At 47.0% G+C, this 17,928-nt stretch overlaps 1 protein-coding gene across 11 annotated transcripts in view; it reads left to right on the top strand.

Annotated features, from left to right (window-relative positions):
* APBB2 (amyloid beta (A4) precursor protein-binding, family B, member 2) overlaps nt 1–17,928 on the top strand; it is a 261,166-nt gene that overhangs the window by 164,835 nt on the left and 78,403 nt on the right. For 6 of the 11 annotated variants that reach the window (XM_005877467.2, XM_014548707.1, XM_014548705.1 and 3 more), the window contains 3 exons: nt 4,979–5,041; nt 5,428–5,513; nt 5,622–5,682. In XM_005877467.2, the coding sequence (XP_005877529.1) occupies nt 4,979–5,041; nt 5,428–5,513; nt 5,622–5,682 (210 nt within the window). The remainder of the gene's footprint in view (nt 1–4,978; nt 5,042–5,427; nt 5,514–5,621; nt 5,683–17,928) is intronic. The other 5 variants (XM_014548710.1, XM_005877464.2, XM_005877472.2 and 2 more) reach the window with 1 other exon arrangement.

Raw genomic sequence — 17,928 nt, 5'->3', positions numbered from 1 at the left:
GTACAGGGTTTCCCTCACACCCTCATGGCTCAGCCTCTGCTGCTATTTATGACTTCTTGTGGCTTTCAGGATATTTCAGGATGTCATTTCATTTGTTCCTTCAAGACTCTGCGTGTGGCAGGGAAGACCGCCATCACATTCCCTATTAAAGAAAAGAGGTAGCTGAGGCTCACTTACTGGAGTAAGCGGGCAGCTGGTGTTAGGGTGGGCGTTCATCCAGTCCTCTGGCCCCAGGGCCTGTGCTCTGCCCAGGACTGAGTAAATTTGCCCCTGGCTGTTGGTTCCATTCCTCTCTTCTGTTGCTAACCACCCCCTTGTTTTTGACAAAGTCTCATCCTTCCAAGGAACTTTGCTAATAATGGATGTGTAGTTTTTGATGTTTCAGAGGGAGGGTGACTCCTATCCAGCGTTTTCATAGGCCAATGGGATAGGTGTTCTTCAGATCAACCTTTCCATTGTTTGCTTCATGCATGTTTTTCCTGGACATAAGGCCACCCATTATGTCAAAGAACCAAGTAGACTTAAAAGCCAATAAACTAAAAGGAGACATATGTAACACTTTAAACAATAAAGGATTAAAAAAATAAATAAATAAAATAAAAGCCAATGAATTAAAATCATAGGGGCAAAGGTAGAGAGAACAAGTGGAGTACCGGGGGAAAGACCCAGCCTGTCACATTCCCAGGGCGTGCAGATGCCGCAACGGATATTAAATCAGAGGCAATAAGGGTGATTGCGTGTTTACAGGGCCAGGCTCAGGCCTTATCTCCTTACTCCTCATAAAGCCCTATGCACCTGTCACTAGAGTTGTCACCCCCGTTTCACATTTGACAGCCCTGAGACACAGGGAGGGGAAGGAGCTTGCTCAAGATCATACACCTGGTCCCCGGTAGAGTCGAGCTCGAATGAAGGTCTCCCTCGTCCCAAGCTTCACTACACTGTATGTGAGGGTCTTGGGGAGCCTGGAATCTCTTCCCCTCCCCCAAACGAGGGCTGTGTCATATGCAGAACCTTCTAGAAAATGACTTTCTCCTGATAACATTACCTCAGGTCCTAATAACAGTTAAAGAGACATGATTATTTCTCTGACACCATTTCTTTGATCCCTAAGTAGACTCTATTTCAGCTAATTTGGAAACATGAGACAAAGTGAAATAAATGTTAAGGGAGAGAAGAAACTTGTAAGATGTTGTGTTGGAAATGCATATTTTATTCAGCTTTTCTCTGAGCTGGCTTTTTAGAAAAGAGTGAGTGCCAGATCTGTTGACTAAGCCTCACAAAAGTTTAGGACCGACGGCTTCCTTGCAGTTTGACGATTTTACATATCACATTCCAGAGCTGACTGGAGAAGTGTTAAGCACAGCGGATAATGTTTCCTCTGCACGTGCCAGCAGTATTTTCGAACGTTTATAAACTGGCCAGGAAGCTTTTACTGCTGAAATTTGGCCCGTGATCATCTCCCCCCAGTCTGTTGACTTGTTCCAATTTACTTAGATGTTGACTTTTAGATGAGGGAGCCACACAAAATATTTTTATGGATAACTAATAGCCCTTAGGCAAGTCTTCCTTACACTCTTTCCAACCCGAAGGTGCTTCCCAGTTCCTTAAGCAGAGAGAATGGAGGAGAAAGTAGGGTTTTGTTTGAGTTGTGGAATTGCTTTCCAAGATCTCAGAAGAGAAATACGGAAGAAGAAAGCTCTCCGTGGGCAAGGTTAGAGAACTGAATTCCTTTAGTGGGCTCATCCTCACACAGCGTCTGCTGTGTGGTCATGAAGGTGCCATGCTCCAGGCGCTGGGTCAGTCCCCCGGACACACTGTCTCTGAGGAGCTAAGGCCCCAGGGCTGTCCGAGAACCAAGAATGGAGCACAATCACCGTACTCAGGGTCAGAAGCGCTGACCCTGGGCAAGGTCAGGACAGGCACCGGGAGAATGTCCCCAGCTGTAACTCTAACGGCAGACCATCACTTGCTGTGCTGCCCGAGAGATGATCAACCGGGCCATCGTCGCTCATGGAAGACGGTCTCTGTTCTTCCTTACTACCCTGTCTCCCTGTCTTCGTGCTGTGACTTTGCCCCCCACCTGCCTTTTCTTCTTTGGATTTCTCTTTGTCTCTTCTCTCCTTTCATATCTCACTCCCACCATCCAGACTACAGGCTGGGGCAGCTGCAGACTTCCTGTAGAACCAAAGAATCTCTGTTGGTTTGTTTTATTTTTTAACAAATGTATTAGCTGCCCTAGCTGGTATGGCTCAGTGGAAAGAGCGTCGGCCTGTGGACTAAAGGGTCCCAGGTTCGATTCCAGTCAAGGGCACATGCCCAGGTTGCGGGCTCGATCCCCAGTAGGGGGGCGTGCAGGAGGCAGCCAATCAATGATTCTCTCTCATCATTGATGTTTCTCTCTCTCTTTCCCTCTCCCTTCCTCTCTGAAATCAATAAAAATATATTTTAAAAAAATGTATTAGCTATAATATTGTATTCTCTCCCCTTAATTTAAAAAAATTAGATGAATAGAATAAGTGGTTCTGAAAATTTAAAACAAATTGTTGTTGAATTCCATTGTCCTTAATTTAAAGAAAAAGAAATTATGGTCACTTATTGAAGAGAAAAAAAATTTTTTAATGACTATTTTTAAATACAGAAGGGAAAAAAAGGTCTTTGACCTAATCGTAACATAAAATGTCAGTTTCTATTTTTCCTTACTTGATTTTTGTGTGAAAGGGTTTCTTGAGTAGTACCCATGTTATTTTAAGTTTTTTTGCAAAATCACTGTATAAGACCTTTGTTTATTTAAATCTGTAAAGGGTGATTGTTGGAAGCTTGCCAGCTGACTCATGTCTTCGTAGCGTGAGAGCTAGATTCATGTAGTTTTAGGACTGTAATCTACTTTTACTTTACAGGGACCCTTTCGTCCAAAGGGTAAATACATAAAACATTTTTAAACACACCTACAGAGAACTTCTTATTGAATGCTGAAGGTTTTTCTAAATACTTGTTTTTAAAAAATACTCTTCGTTCACCCTCCCAGTCCCAACAGAGTATCTCTTAAGTATAAGTAGCAATTTCAGATTTCTTTTGTCAGACATACACCCTTTTAAGAAAAAATTTCTCTGCAAAAACACAATTATATTAATCTTCCTAATTCATGTTCTGATATCCTCTTTCAAATTTGACTTAAGTGAAAACCAAAGATGGCTCACATGTAAACAAGGATGATGATGTGGAGCTAAATAGAACTAGTTTCCTTTTGAAAAAAGAAATTTTAGCTTAAAATTTTATTTTCTACTCGATACCCCTATAACAGTGACTCTAAACCTTTTTTGGTGTCTGGCCCCTCTGGAAATATAAGAAAAATTGGGGATCATTTCCCCGGGAAAACACACATGCACAAGAGCCTACCCATGCCAGGGGGCTCCCGGGTACCCTCAGCTAACCCCTAGAGACCCTCCTGCATTATTCATTTTCTCCTCAGTGAAAGCTGAACAGGGCTTTGGGGGATGGAGTAGGAGAGAGGTAACGGACTGGCAGCATTCATACTCTTTTATTCAATAAAAAGAGTTTATTTTAAAAAATAAATACAGTGGCCCAAGTTCTAATTTGTTCTGAAAAACTGCAGTTCAGGTGCCTAGTCCACAAAGAAAGCAACAAAGACACCACATATGCGAGAGAGCTCGCGGATCTAAGTTTGCAATGGCTTTGCCCTTGCAGAGTCCTACAGAGTTAGAGAAGGGCGTCTTTCAGCACTCGGGATATTGGAACTTGGCTCCTTCTGCTTTGAGTGGTTTTAAAAAATTGTATTAATGTTGTGAGCAAAAGGTATGGGCGGTGTTTGCTTCTCATTGTCAAAGGACTGTAGTTGACGTTTCCATTGTTGATTTATTATCTGAGAAAAGAGATCTGCCCACCGAGTCAATGCAACAAACTCATAAGGGTGTCCCTGGGCCTGATTAGTATTCTTTCCCCGAATCTTAGATGAAAAATATTTGAATAGTCACTCAATCTAGTGGGGGTGGGGGTGGGGGGAATTCCCGAACTACAAGTTTTTGTTTAGATTCAAAGGTCTATTGTAAGAGTTCTTCCAACAAGGCAAGCCTGCCTGCTTTGTTCTGTGATTATGTGTAGTGATCAAATATTAACTTGTGAAGAGGCTTGCGTGTCCGAGAAGCAGAGCTGTCTATGGATTAGAGCAGCGGTTCTCAACCTGTGGGTCGCGAACGACCCTTTCACAGGGGTCGCCTAAGACCATCCTGCATATCAGATATTTACATTGCGATTCATAACAGTAGCGACATTACAGTTATGAAGTAGCAACGAAAATAATTTTATGGTTGGGTCACAACATGAGGAACTGTATTTAAAGGGCCAGAAGGTTGAGAACCACTGGATTAGAGGAATTTACGTTCCTTGTTCAGGGCTGAATCTCAGCAAGATGGTGATGTCAGACCGTTCCTTACTAACTCTTTCCCGTTTGTGGTCCTTTTTTTTTTTTTTCCTTTTAAATGAAAATAATTTGACCCCTCAGCTTTTTAGGCCCTTGGCCATGGACATTCCTCAGTTTCCAAACCAGCACATTGACAAGTGCACCCCTACCTAAGACAACAGCTTTGTGTGGTTCATGGGAAAGAAAATGGTCCCAATGGGGTTAGCTGTGCTGGGGATTTAATATTTGGAAGCATTTTGTTTGCTTGTATGGCCACATTGAGCAAACCAGTTCTCTGCCTGCTAATAATGGTCAGGCATGTGTTTTGGTAAGTAAGGTGCCCTCTCTTTCCTCCTGCCTAGTCTTTGGATGCTAACCTAGATCTAGAGAGAGTGAGCTAGCAAGTGGCTGTTAGAGTGAATTTGTTCCCTAACTCATCCTGTGAATATTAATGCTAACAACAGTGTCTTGTGTCTTTTTTTTCCTTTCCTTTTTCTTTTCTTTCTTTCTTTTTTTTTAATCAATGTGCTTTTTTTCCTGTGTGAATAATTATATGTCTAGAAACAGCCATGGAGTGATTTTGCTGTTCTGAATGGGGGGAAGATTAATAGTGACATTTGGAAGGCAAGTATATTGTCAGCTTTTAGATCATTTACAATGTTGTCCTTTGTGCATGGCTGTGGCTGCACCTTTCTCTTCTCTGCGAGCATCATGCATTCGGCAGGGACGGAGTGATGGGGCTTCTTGCTAGGGACGCCCAGCTCACACACACGTGGCCCTTTTTTGACGTCTCCCCTTGCGAATGACTTCAGGCTGATTGCCCCGGCTGCCTGCTGTCTGTGAGCAGCACCTTGCACGGAGCCAGCACCCAGCAGCCCTTGCATGCCTCCTTCCGCCTAAGCTCACGTGCACTCTGCCTCCGGCGGGAGGACTCTCCTCTCTCATGACATTTGCAGCCGTGTCACGGGCCCTCCCCCGTCCTCCCCTAACGGGCATCTGTTTTCTTCTAGGATCTGCACGCAGCCACCGTTAACCCGGACCCCAGTCTCAAAGAGTTTGAAGGAGCAACACTGCGCTATGCATCTTTGAAACTCAGGTAGGGCACGGGGACGCCCAGCCGTGACGTGTGGCTTTTTGCCACCAGTTTGCAGTAGAATTCTCAGGACCATTTTCTGTTGGTTTATTTGTTGTTTGTTTTTTCTAGAAATGCCCCACATGCTGATGATGACGATTCTTGTAGTATCAACAGCGACCCAGAAGCAAAGGTTGGTAAAAACGTGCTTTCAGCAACTAGGTTATAGTCTCACCTCAAAGTAATGACTTTGGATAATGGCCCAGTTTTTACAAACCATCAACCCAGAGCCACTTATTAAGTAATTATCCCTCGATGCGCTGTCTTTTCTAATCTCCCCAACACTTAAAGTAAATCCCTAGTCCAAGTCAGCTTTGGGAGGATTTCTGTGATCATCGAGACTCGGCCTGTCTCTCAGCACATCGGTTTTTTGCACAACGTGGCAAGTGGAAATTACCGTTTGGATGGGCTTCAGAAGCCTTTAAAGCAGTGGTTCTCAACCTCCCTAATGCCGCGACCCTCTAATACAGTTCCTCATGTTGTGGTGACCCCCAACCATAAAATTATTTTCGTTGCTACTTCATAACTGTAATTTTGCTACTGTTATGAATCGTAATGTAAATATCTGATATGCAGGATGTATTTTCATTGTTACAAATTGAACATAATTAAAGCATAGTTATTAATCACAAAAACAATATGTAATTATATATGTGTTTTCTGATGGCCTTAGGCAACCCCTGTGAAAGGGTCATTCGACCCCCAAAGGGGTCGCGACCCACGGGTTGAGAACTGCTGCTTTATAGGTAAACCCGGTTCTGCCTTGCAGGTGGTATGAGACCCCTCGCGCCGCCTCCTCCAGGGTGGCCTCACACCTGTGCAGGGCGAGGCCTCTTTGCCGTCCCTGTCACCAGCGCAGGCATGCTTTATGATGGAAAATGAGAGTGGACTTTTGCTTTTGGCCTTCTGGTGGGGTACCCGAGGGCCAGCCTTATGGGCTTGGTGTCATGCAGTTGTACAGGGCCCTGTGCTGTGAATCAGGGACCCAGGCCTGGGGGTTTAATTCAATGCAGTCGCCAACTTGAAATTCTTAATCATTTCATCTTTGACTTTGTGTGGTAGTGAGTCCGTGGGGCAATGGCGTGTGCACCAGGGGTGGGAGCCTTAGCGTGTGCACAGCCCTGCCACCTCCCTACACCAGATTCTGCCAGACCTCCCTATCCCTGTCCCCACCCAGCCACCTCCGTTGCCTTCCACCCCTGTAGGAGTCTAGGAGTGAGCATGGGGAGAGTTGGTGTTGGGCACATAAATAAGGTCCAAGGTGTCTCGGGAAGGGTCAAAGCAGCGGCCTGCCCGGCCCAGGCTGGCAGCACCGGGGGTGTTTAGTGAGTGACTCGGGTGGGTGAAGCCTGCCTACTCTCATTCTAGGGACCTAGCATGTCCTGGTGCAGATGTTGCAATAAACTTGAGGGACACCTGTCTGCTTTGGGTTGGGGGTTGGGGGAGTGAGTCCATGGACAAGGGGGATTCCAGGCTCAGTCTCCCCACCTCTGGCCAGGGTGCAATGTAGCGGTCCAGCAGCTGGTGGGAGGGGGAGCCCAGAAGATGATGGTCTGTGGGGGTGGGCAGGGCCCCTGGGGCCTGGGATGGTCTGCACTCACCCTGCCAGTATCCCCATGCCCGAGGGAGCGTGACATTAAATAACAAGCTAAAAACACCGTAAGTCAAGAGAGAGAATGCAAAAGTGAGAAGTTTCACGTTTTAATACTTTTACAGCATTTTTTTCCTGCTCTTTTGAACAAGGGGGCCCTAATTTTCGTTTTTCATTTTTCATTTTTCATTTGCAAATTACGAAGCTGGTTCTAGATATATTTTCTGAATCGCAAAGCAGATCTGTGTCTGTGAATAAAACAGGAAGCAGGCTCCCTTAGTAGCAGCTACACTTTGCAGGCTCAGAGCCTCCACTCCTTCGCCGGAAACGGCCGAAGTGCCATGGCCTCGGTAAGACACGCAGGGTTCGTGTTGATGACTCCACTGCTCCCCGTCCGCTCGGCTTCATTCCAAGCACAGCCTGACCGCACGAAGGCCGCTCGGAGCCAGCGGTGTTCGGAACAAGTCCTTGGCCTGCCGCTAGCATGCTGGCCTTTAAAGATAAATTTCATGGCAAGGAAGGGATGCAGTGTAACAGGAAGGTGGGATGTGAATAACTTGCTTTGCTACCAGGCGTTATACAAGGGCCATCAGCACAGGCTGGAGGAAGAGGGGTGAGCGGCAGTGGTATCTCCACTCTTTTTATTTTTAACCTTTACCTGAGAATATGTTTGAATTGGTTTGAGAGAGAGAGAGGAAGGGACATTGATGTGAGAGAGAAACATTGGTCGGCTGCCTCCCACATGCACCCCAACTGGGGATCAAAGGAACCTACAATCTAGGTACATGCCCTGACTCAGAACCGAACCCACAGTGCTTTGGTGTACAGGATGGTGCTCCAACCAACCTTGCCACCCGGCCAGGGCTCTTTCTCCACCCTCAAGGGCTGGGGCAGTGAGGGCTCTACAGCTACCGTGCGAAACTGACAAGTGAGGGCTCAGAGGGTGGTGCCTGAAACGGGGAGGGAACTGGTACCAGGAATGGAGGCCTGGCTGAAATACCACCGAAGTTGACGCTTTCTCTTTTCCCCTCCAAGGTGTTTTGCTTATTGAGCTCTTATCTGCCACCTTTCTGTGGCCAGCAGGTCTGTTCCCACACCCGCTGTGAATGTGTTTGTGCTGGTACGGAGGCCAGCTTTGTTGTCAGGTGCTGCAGTTGGGCTCCGTTCTAAACAAGAAAGTACATGTACTGCATTATTTACTCTATATCCTACTTTGTTCCACAAAAGATATGAGAAGACTTATGAGAAGGCATGTTTTCTTTAAGAGGCGCAGAAAAGATAAGGGCATTATCAGTGCATCAGTCTGTTTACGTTGAGGGTGAATGACACGAACCTCTAAGGGCAACTCAGAATCTTGGAGGGACTTCGGCAAAGTGCACCCGCTTCTAACTACCGCCCACCCTGGGCCTGAAGGTCCCCGGGCTGTAGAAAGTCACTGCTGCTGTTGATAACCCCAAGCATAGAGGGAGGGAAAAGGGTTTCTGAACCCCACGAATCACACTGTGCAGCGCGCAAAAGCACCCCAGTTCCTTGTGGAATGTGATGGTTTTTCTAGTACCTCGTCCTAAAATCACTGTAATCATGAAACTTGATTGAGGGCTAACTTTTTGCCAGGCATGATCCTAAACACTTTATTTCCATTGACTCTCATCCTCATAAACATGTAGAGGGCCAAGTACCGTTGTCCCCATGTTGCAGATGAGGAAACCGAGGCCTGGGAAGTTCAGCAGCGAATCGGTAGTGGAGTCGGGATTGGCGCCCAGGCCATCGGGCTCCAGCGCCCTTGCCCACTAGACTGTCTGGAGGAAAGCCTCACTGGGAGCTTCGTTTAGGTGCCCCCAGCAAATGATGTGATCCGTGTCCTCCACAAATGCCAGGCACTTAGAGACAGAGAGAAATTGGGGTATTGTCTGTTGGTATTTCACAGCATTCGTCACTGGAAAGAAAGGTCAAACTCCCAAGCAAAACTCATTCTCTGTAAACGGTGGGGGATGGCGGACCGGCTTGCGGGTCTGACTTGGGGCCGGGATGAACTCTGGACTCTAGAAGTGCAGTGGGTGCGGCGTGTTTCAGCCCCCTCCTCAGTAGTATCATATCAGTCGGTCTTACGATAAAGGTGGGCCCACAGCAGGAGGAAGCGGGGGTTGGAATGGAGGTAGTCTGCGTCGCTGGTGATCGGCACCTGTACACACTTGGGGCCACCGCTTAGTCCCTTTGCAGACACTGAGCTGTTGTCCGATGTGCTTCTCCTCAGGGTGTGTGGTCACGTGGTCACGCTGCCCATTCATGGAATCGGGCCAAGGGAAGGCCTGTGGAGAAGGCCAAGATGTTCTCGCAGAATTACAGCTATTTCAAAATCCAACAGCCCTAATGCATTTGCATTTTACACATTTTGAAGAAGCCAGTGAGTTTAGAACTGACTTTAATGAAGCCACTTTGGAGGAACCGCCCCCCCCAATCCCTACCCCGCATCAACCCCCTCTCTCCCATCCACCCTCTTAGTCGCTCCTCACCTGTTTAATGCTGCCTCGGGCACCTAACAGGGGACCACTGTCTAGAAAACCAGGATTTTCCAAGTGTTCAAGCTGTAGAAGTAACTTCTTTAGATAAACATTTACATTTTCCTGTCTGTCATGGACTAGGAAACTGAGTGCAACACCCCCCCCCTCCCCACACACACACACAAATAAGCAGAAAGTATCTTGTCTTTAAAAGAAAAAACATTTAATTTCATGTACCGTGAAATTCTAAGTGTAGTCCCTGAGGAGTGGTTCCTTAAAATGTTATTATAGAAAGTTTCTTCCTTATTCCCTACATGAGACTTACACGCCAAAAAGATAAAACTCGTTTTCAGACGGTCGGGATGTGGACACTTCCCAGTCCTCTGAGTCTGGGCGTCCTGATCATGGTTCGTTCAGCAAGACCTGTAAATAGCAACGGCAACTCAGAATGCCTGTCCATCTCCCCACCCCAGCCCTCCACCCAAAGAGCAAAGTGTTTTTATGACTCTGGAAATGTTTCTCGAGCCTGTCTAATTTTTATACAGTAAGTCCTTTTGTAGTTGTTAGCAATAGGTGTGTGTGTGTATAATTCTGAGCTCTTTGTTTTCACTTTAACAAAAATTGAGATTTATAAGAATAGCAGAGATTGAGTTCCCATATACCCTTCACCTAGCTTTCCCTAATCACCTCTTCATAATCATGGCACAACCGTCAAGTCTAAGAAGTTACTATTAACTAAACTTTATCCACATTTCCCTCCCCACCCCACTCATGTCCTTCTGTTCCAGGGCCCGGTCTAGGATGCTACACTGCATATAGTGAGCTTTTTAAAAATGACTTCACACAGTCCTTTCTGCAATCCTCAGTTCGCCATTCTGCATTCCATTATAATGTCCCATGGGATTGATAGTGCCAGAGTTCATCTAGGCACCCACTGGCCATAGGAGCAATTTCCAGTACTACAGAGCAGATCTACGATTTCATAAAAATAGGTGACCTTTTCTTTTCTTTTAAATTATTGCTTTGGTGTAGGTTGCTAAAACTGATATTACCAGGTCAAAGGCCATCAGCTCATGGCTTCATCAGCTCACTGCCCACTCTGCTCCAGGCTTTGTCATTTTTATTTATTTGTCTTTGTTTTATTGCATGTGAGCTACTGCCCCCTTCTCTCAAATTTCCTTTTCTTAAATCATCATCGAGACAGGACATTTCTTAGGAAACTCTTTGTGTTTCTGACTATTCTTGGCTATCTCTTTGTCTTATTTTTCTATGCATTTTTTAGATCGAAGATTTTATTGTGGGACAATTTTAGATTTATAGAAAACGTGCAAAGGTAGTGCAGCATTCTCCTTTATCCATCACCTAACTTCCCCTAATGTCTGTCTTACGTGACCCTAGTACAGGTGTCAAAACTAAGACATTAACTTCGGTACAAAGCTAAATGCTTTATTCTGATTTTGACCAGTTTTTCTTCTAATGTCTTTTTTTCTGTCCCATGATCTAATTCAGTATACCACATTGTGCTTCATCCCTATGCATTTTAAAATGCAAAACTTTATTATTAGAACCTTAAATATTTTTTGTAATCACTTTTATCCCTCTGTTTATTCTGTGGCACTTTTCCATGTGAAACTTTTTAAAAAATTTTTGTATATTCAAACCTTTTGCAAATAATTGCCTCTCATGCTTCTGTTACCAAGAAAGCAAGCCCTTGCCATAGTTGGGTGGTTTGGTAGCTTGTGTTTCTAAATTCACATTATTTTACGGTCTCTCCCCTGTACGCATCCTATTTTAATACCTTAAAATACAAATTGAGCTCTGTGACACTTTCCACTTCTCCTGGCATGTGGCACATTGCTGGCCAAACGCTTGATTCAAATTACCAATGCAAAAATAAAATTTTATCATTAAATTGCAGAAAACTTAATGCTTTGAAAAATATGCACTAGTTTCTTGAAGTTCTTTTCCCATCCTTGTGACACTCTGCTGGGACTTCTGTAAAGGAGATGTTCTGCCACCTTGTGGACAATATTGAAAATTACATCTTTGAAGACATGGGCAAAAGCTACATTTCATTGGGAACCATTGGATTGCTTAGAAGGGAAAGTGACTATAGAGATGACCTAACGGGCCTCCTTTACAGGTGAAACAAGTGCGTCCGAGAAAGTTTGAGTAAATAAGCCCTAGGGTCACACAATTAGTAGTGGAGACGGCGTTCATTCAAAAGTGGGTCTCCTGGGCCTCCCACCACCCATCCTATTGTTGGCTTCTGGTGAAGAGCATCGTTCTCAGGATATTTGAGAGGAGGGGGTTTTTAGAACTGCACTTCACTGGTCTTGATATCCAATATAATAAAGAGCTAATATGCAAATGGTTGTCACACCCTCACGCCATCACACCATAATGGCTCAGACACTCAACACTGGGGAGAGAGGCATGGGACCAGCCAGGCACAAATGAGCTCACGAGAGAGGAATGGGGACCAGCCAGGCTGCGGCTCGGGAGAGGGATAAGCCGCCCGACCCATGGTCCTGGGCACCTGCGGCTGTGGCCCGGGCAAAGCCACCTGCCCATAGTCCCCTGTGGCTGCGGCCGGCCTGGGTCCTGGGTGCCTGTGGCCGGCCAGAGGGAGGGAATCCTGGGTCCTGGGTGCAGGGCGAGGCAGAGGCAGTTAGGGGCAATCAGGCCAGCAGGGGAGCAGTTAGGGGCAATCAGGCTGGTAGGGGAGCAGTTAGGGGCGATCCAGCAGGCAGGCAGGCAGGCAGAGGTGGTTAGGGGCGATCAGGCAGGCAAAGGGGTTAGGGGCGATCAGGCAGGCAGGCAAGCAGTTAGGAGCCAGTGGTCCCGGATTGCGAGAGGCAGTTGGACATTCCTCTCTTGCGAGCTCTTCTGTGCCTGGCTGGTCCCCATTCCTCTCTCATGAGGGGTCCCGGATTGGAGAAGGTGCAGGCTGGGCTGAGGGACACCCCCCACACACACGAATTTCGTGCACCGGGCCTCTAGTCCATAATAAAGGAGCTGGGTAAGGAAGGTTGTATTATCCCAAGCATTACACTCTCTGGGTTTCTACTGCTTCATCTGTGAAATGAATGTGTCATCATCTCGGAAGCCACTTTTGGTTCTGAGCGATTTGAAGGTTCCAAATGGGATGTGGCAGTTCTGATCCTTGGCACCTGGCAATGAAACTGCTCCGCCTGATCGCTCATCATATCGGGAGAAGAGAAGGAAAGAAAGAGTATGACCTGGAGTACTCTCCTGGCCTGGAGACAGGTGGCTGGGACAGGTACCTACCTGCGTTCAATTTTCTGCAAACACAAGGCATTGGGCTTACCTCCCCACATTACAGATTACGTCATTGTGTTCTCGCACAGCTGGTAACTGGTGGAACTGGGACTCAAACTCAGATGCATTTCACGCCAAAGTCCAAGAAAGCGTCGTGCCCACCCACTCCCAGCCATTGCTTCCCCGAGCTTTAAGGTCAGGTTGGCTGCCTGGGAGTTTGGGTGGAGGTAGCAGAGATGTTGGAGGCTGGTGCAGTGAGGGAACTGGAGCATCACCACGCAAGAACAGACTCCCCCTTTCTTTTCACCGTCACCAAGCTCACGTGACTCGTCCTTTGCAGTTGCTTTCTGAGTGCTCTGTGCATGTTGGCACATCCTGGAGCTCTGGGGGAGGACACAGAACTACGTTTCTATTAAGCACTCAGGTGCTGCTGGCGCGGCTGGTCTATAAACCATGTGTTGAGTAGTAACACTAAGTTTGAAACCTGCAAATGAGGCATCGTTTCCATGCCTCTTCCGCCGGGAAGCAGTCATAGCCCATCTACACCGACCTTCCAGTTCTTTTGTGGCCATTTGCAATCAATTTTCAGTTGCTTGTGGATTTTTTTTTATCCAGACCCTGGATTTGGTGAAAGCCCTGCTTTTCTCCTTACTCTCATTGTAACCTGCCCCAGGTGGAGAGAGAGGGGAAGGAGATGATATGAATCAGTTGGTCAGTAGGTTTGATAGAGGAACTTGCTGAAATGAATGGTGAATGAGCATGGGATTCGAATGTATTCATCTGTGAGCTTTGTCTGTGCCCTCCCCGGGTTCCTCTTAGCATAGATTTTCAGGAAGTAATGATATTAGGGGCTACTGACTTGATTAGCACTAATAGATAAACAGGAAGGGGTAGGGAGTATCTTCTCTCATTCAGATTTATTTCTGGTCTGTGTAGCAAATTCATTATCATTACTTAGCATTTATATGGGATTTTATGTCAGCATGTAGTTCTTATAATTGATTTTTATTCATGTGGCACAGGTTTGTTTACTTCAGAGACCCTGATCTGTGTGAGAAGTTTGGAGTTGATTTCTGTTGTAGATTCATTAATAGCATCAGCAGCATTTATGGAATGCCTAATGCCAAAGGAGAGGCTGCATGGTGTAATGGTTAAGAGCATGGACTCTGGACCCAGACTGCATGGGTTCAAAGCCAGGCTCTGCTACTTACCATCTGGGTAAGTTACCCAGCCTTGGGCAAGTTCCTTAGCCTCTCTACCTCAGTTTCCTCATCTGGAGTGAGGGTAATAATAGTGTCTACCTCACAGGGCTACTCTAAACAGTGAGTTGATGTATTGTAAACATAAGATATATGTCAAGAGCTTTGACACAATAAGCATTCTTTATGCATTAGCCATTATCATTATTCCTATTACAAAGGGGACTAGATTGTCCCCTGCTTCTAGGGGCAGACAGCAAATAGGCAAATTCAATGCATTGTGCTCAGTGCTGAGCTGTGATGTCAGGAGTGGGGCGTCTCCCCTGGCTGTGAAGGATGAATCATGTGCTTTCCCAGGAGATGGTGCCTAAGCAGATGAGTGTACTTGCATTGCAATAGGAATTAGCAATTCTCCCCCTTTCTGTAAGTGGAAGTGCAGATTTTTAAATAATGTTATATGTAAATATGTGTTCATTTTTAGCAAGTGCTTTTAGGAGCAGATCTGTTAAGGCACATCCTTACTTGTCCAACACTGTAGATTACATTGTTTTGTTATCTAATCCTATATACTGTGTGACACCAAAACAACCATAGTCTAAAGCAGCTGTGGGCAAACTACGGCCCCCGGGCCGGATCCGGCCCGTTTGAAATGAATAAAACTAAAAAAAAAAAAGACCGTACCCTTTTATGTAATGATGTTTACTTTGAATTTATATTAGTTCACACAAACACTCCATCCATGCTTTTGTTCCGGCCCTCTGGTCCAGTTTAAGAACCCATTGTGGCCCTCGAGTCAAAAAGTTTGCCCACCCCTGGTCTAAAGCAACTGCATGTTTTGCTCATGATTCTGTGGACTGGAGAAGGTTTCAGCAGTGCAGTTCCTCTCTGAGCCACAAGGGGGAGGCTGGGGCTGGAGGATCCACTTCCAAGGTGGCTTCTTCTCCCATGTGGCTGGCAGCTCAGTGCTCTCAGTGGTCTCTCTCTCTTCACTTGGGGTCTCACTCTCCAGGGCCTGTCCATGTGGCCTGGGCTTTTTACAGTGCTGGTCTCTGGGTAGGCAGGTGTCCTTCTCATGCGGAAGCAGGAAGCTGAAGCCACTAGGTGAGACAAGGCTGGTCCTGGTCATGGCACCACATCACTCCTGTGGATCAGAGAGGCCACAGGCCAGACCGACCCTGGAGACATGGGTCCATCTCTTGAGGGCAAGTGGCAAGGTCACATTGCAGAGAGCACGTGGGATGGGAGACTTTCTGGTGGCCACCTTTGGGACATGCAACCTGTGACAAATGTCATTCCCACCTTTCAGTCAGTCAACGAAAATGTCTTTAGTGAAGAGCATGATTATTGACACAGTGGCATCAAGAAACCAAGGCACAGAGCCAGGGACGAGCATACTGTGTCCTGGAAGAATGCGGGCCATCCTCCTGTGGGTGGCATTCAGGTTGACATCCACAAAGAGAAAGTCAGGACCGGGAATCCCATCAGGCCTGAGGAGGAGTGGGAGGCGAGCAGAGAGGCCACGTGACCTGCCCAAGAGCACAGGCTGGTCTCAGAAGAGCAGGACCCCAGCGTGGCTTCCTGACCTGGGCCAGCGTGGCTTCCACCGGGCAGAGCCCCTTGGACACTGAGCCACTCATTGGCCCCGGATGATCATTTGTCTCCCAGCGAGAGGACAGCTTCTGTGTCTGTATAACTGTTTTCCTCCCTGTATTTGCTAACACAGCCCAACATGATGCTGTGCTCCTGGCAGGACCACGGCTCCCTTTCCCTTATGAACTTCTGGTCCCTGAATGAGCAGTCGAGGAATTGGCAGCGTGTGAGCCCCCGAGTTTTGAAGGGTGCTCTTGAAACGAGCTGCATTGTTATCCAACGGTTGGCAGCTGCACCCTGTGGTGGCAGATGCCTGGAGAGGCTAATGAGGGAAGGCAGTCTTCCCTCTGCCCCTGAAGGAAGGCGGTGGGAACAGGTGAGGGGGTGAGCAGCTGCCAGCAGCCACAGCGGAGACGGGCATCCCGAGGTGCAGGAGCCTGGCCCCACAGGACCCTGGCAGGGAATTCTGGGCCACGCATGGTCACCGAGCCTAGCGGCCTCAGGCAGAAGCAGCAGGTAATCCCTCTATCAGGGCTGGGTCCTCCAGGAAGGGCCAGCTGGTCAAGACTTGGGGACCCTGAAGCTGGGGTTCCCAGGCTGCCTGGAATGTTGCCAGCAGATATTCGGCCTTGTTCTCTCGAGGCTGTTGACTGAGAACTTAATTCCAGCACCAGGATCTCGGGAGTCGTGCAAACATGTCTTATTTCTTTGCAGTTAAGAAAATTTGTAGAGAAATGATGGTTCCTCCTACAGGACTGTTGGCATAGTCCCAATGCTGAGCCGTCTTAGCTAAGCCACACAGTCCCCTCGCCCCGAGGACTCCTGTCTAAAAATCTCATCAACGTGTGAAGCCACAAAGATCAGAGCCTGCGTTCTCCTCCTGGCTCTGCCGCTCATCAGGAGACCGTTTCAGAGTCAGGCTTCCATATTCTCCGTCTCTGAACGGACACCGAGGGTGACAGCTGTCGACACGTGTCTGCAATGGATTCACCCAGCCATTCACTTAGCACATTGTTATTCAACAGTGATTACATGCAAGGTGGTAAGACACTGATCACACTGGGAAGGGGAGCAAAGGAAAATGATGGGGAGAGAAAATGGTAATCGGTTTGAGAACAGCAATTGCAACATAACCGGAATCACAGGAGGAAAAGCAGTCACCTCCAGCTATCCGTGGAATTTCAGTTGCTTCGAGTTGAAGAAGCGTTTGAGATCAGTTCTTGAAGCAATGACGCTAACAATTTAAGTGAAAACTTAACTGTCTGTCAGTGGGTGAATAGATCGAATGGATCAAGATGTTCAGTAACACACGTCTTTCTGTCCTGGTGCCAGGGCTGGAAGCCCAGTCTGGCCTCAGCCTCCAGAGTCCTGGTTGAAAAAATTTGGGCCTTAATCACCAGAGGCTTCATACGAGCTTTAAAAAGAAATACTCCAAAGTTCTAAGTAATAATTGACTTTAAAGTTGCCCATTTTGTAGGAAACTGTCAATTGCCACTTCTCCCCAGTGTTTGCAGTGATTTTCAGAGCAAGAAAGGCCAAAAAGTGAGGGATTGCAGCCTCTGGCCTTTTGCATTAGAGAATTCATACTGTCCAGGAGATAAGACCATCATTAAATAATGTAGCACCTATGAAACATTTTCCCCTAAATCCCTTTTTTTTTAAGTCATTAAAAAGGTAACAGGGAGTTAGAAGTGGACACAGGAAACTGGAGATCTGCCAGTGGCCCACAGCGACCTTCAGGGTTGCATTCCATGTGGAACACCATCCCGTCCTTCTAGAGGTCTCCGGGGACCTCTCTGAGAAGGACGGGAAGGCTGCAGAGGCACACGTGGCCGTGCTCAGTGACTGTGTAGCAGGTGCCGATGTGCTGCACGGTACGCTGTGTAGAATGAGGTCATGTGGACTGGCCAGGACCGGGCACACCGCACTGTTAAAGAGTCGAGATTTCCTGAAGACATAAAAATGACTGTTATTGTGTGCCCTCTTTTACGTGCTGGCACCCTCTCCTTCAAAAGGTAAGGATTCTTCCCAAAGAAATTTGAAAAGTGGGATGGTCGAGGCCCTAATCACTGCCATGCAGTGAGTTTCACAGAGATTGCATTTTGCAGACAGAATCATAACCTAAACACAGAATGAACTGGTGACGCTGGCGTAGGAACCGTTGTTGAAACAGGAGGTTCACTGGGGACAATGAACTCGTCAAACTGTTTTGGAAG

The sequence above is a fragment of the Myotis brandtii genome, unplaced genomic scaffold, assembly GCF_000412655.1.
Source record: "Myotis brandtii unplaced genomic scaffold, ASM41265v1 scaffold520, whole genome shotgun sequence".
NCBI lineage: Eukaryota > Metazoa > Chordata > Mammalia > Chiroptera > Vespertilionidae > Myotis > Myotis brandtii.
The sequence above is the reverse complement of the archived record's forward strand: the minus strand, read 5'-3'. Positions and strand labels throughout refer to the sequence as shown.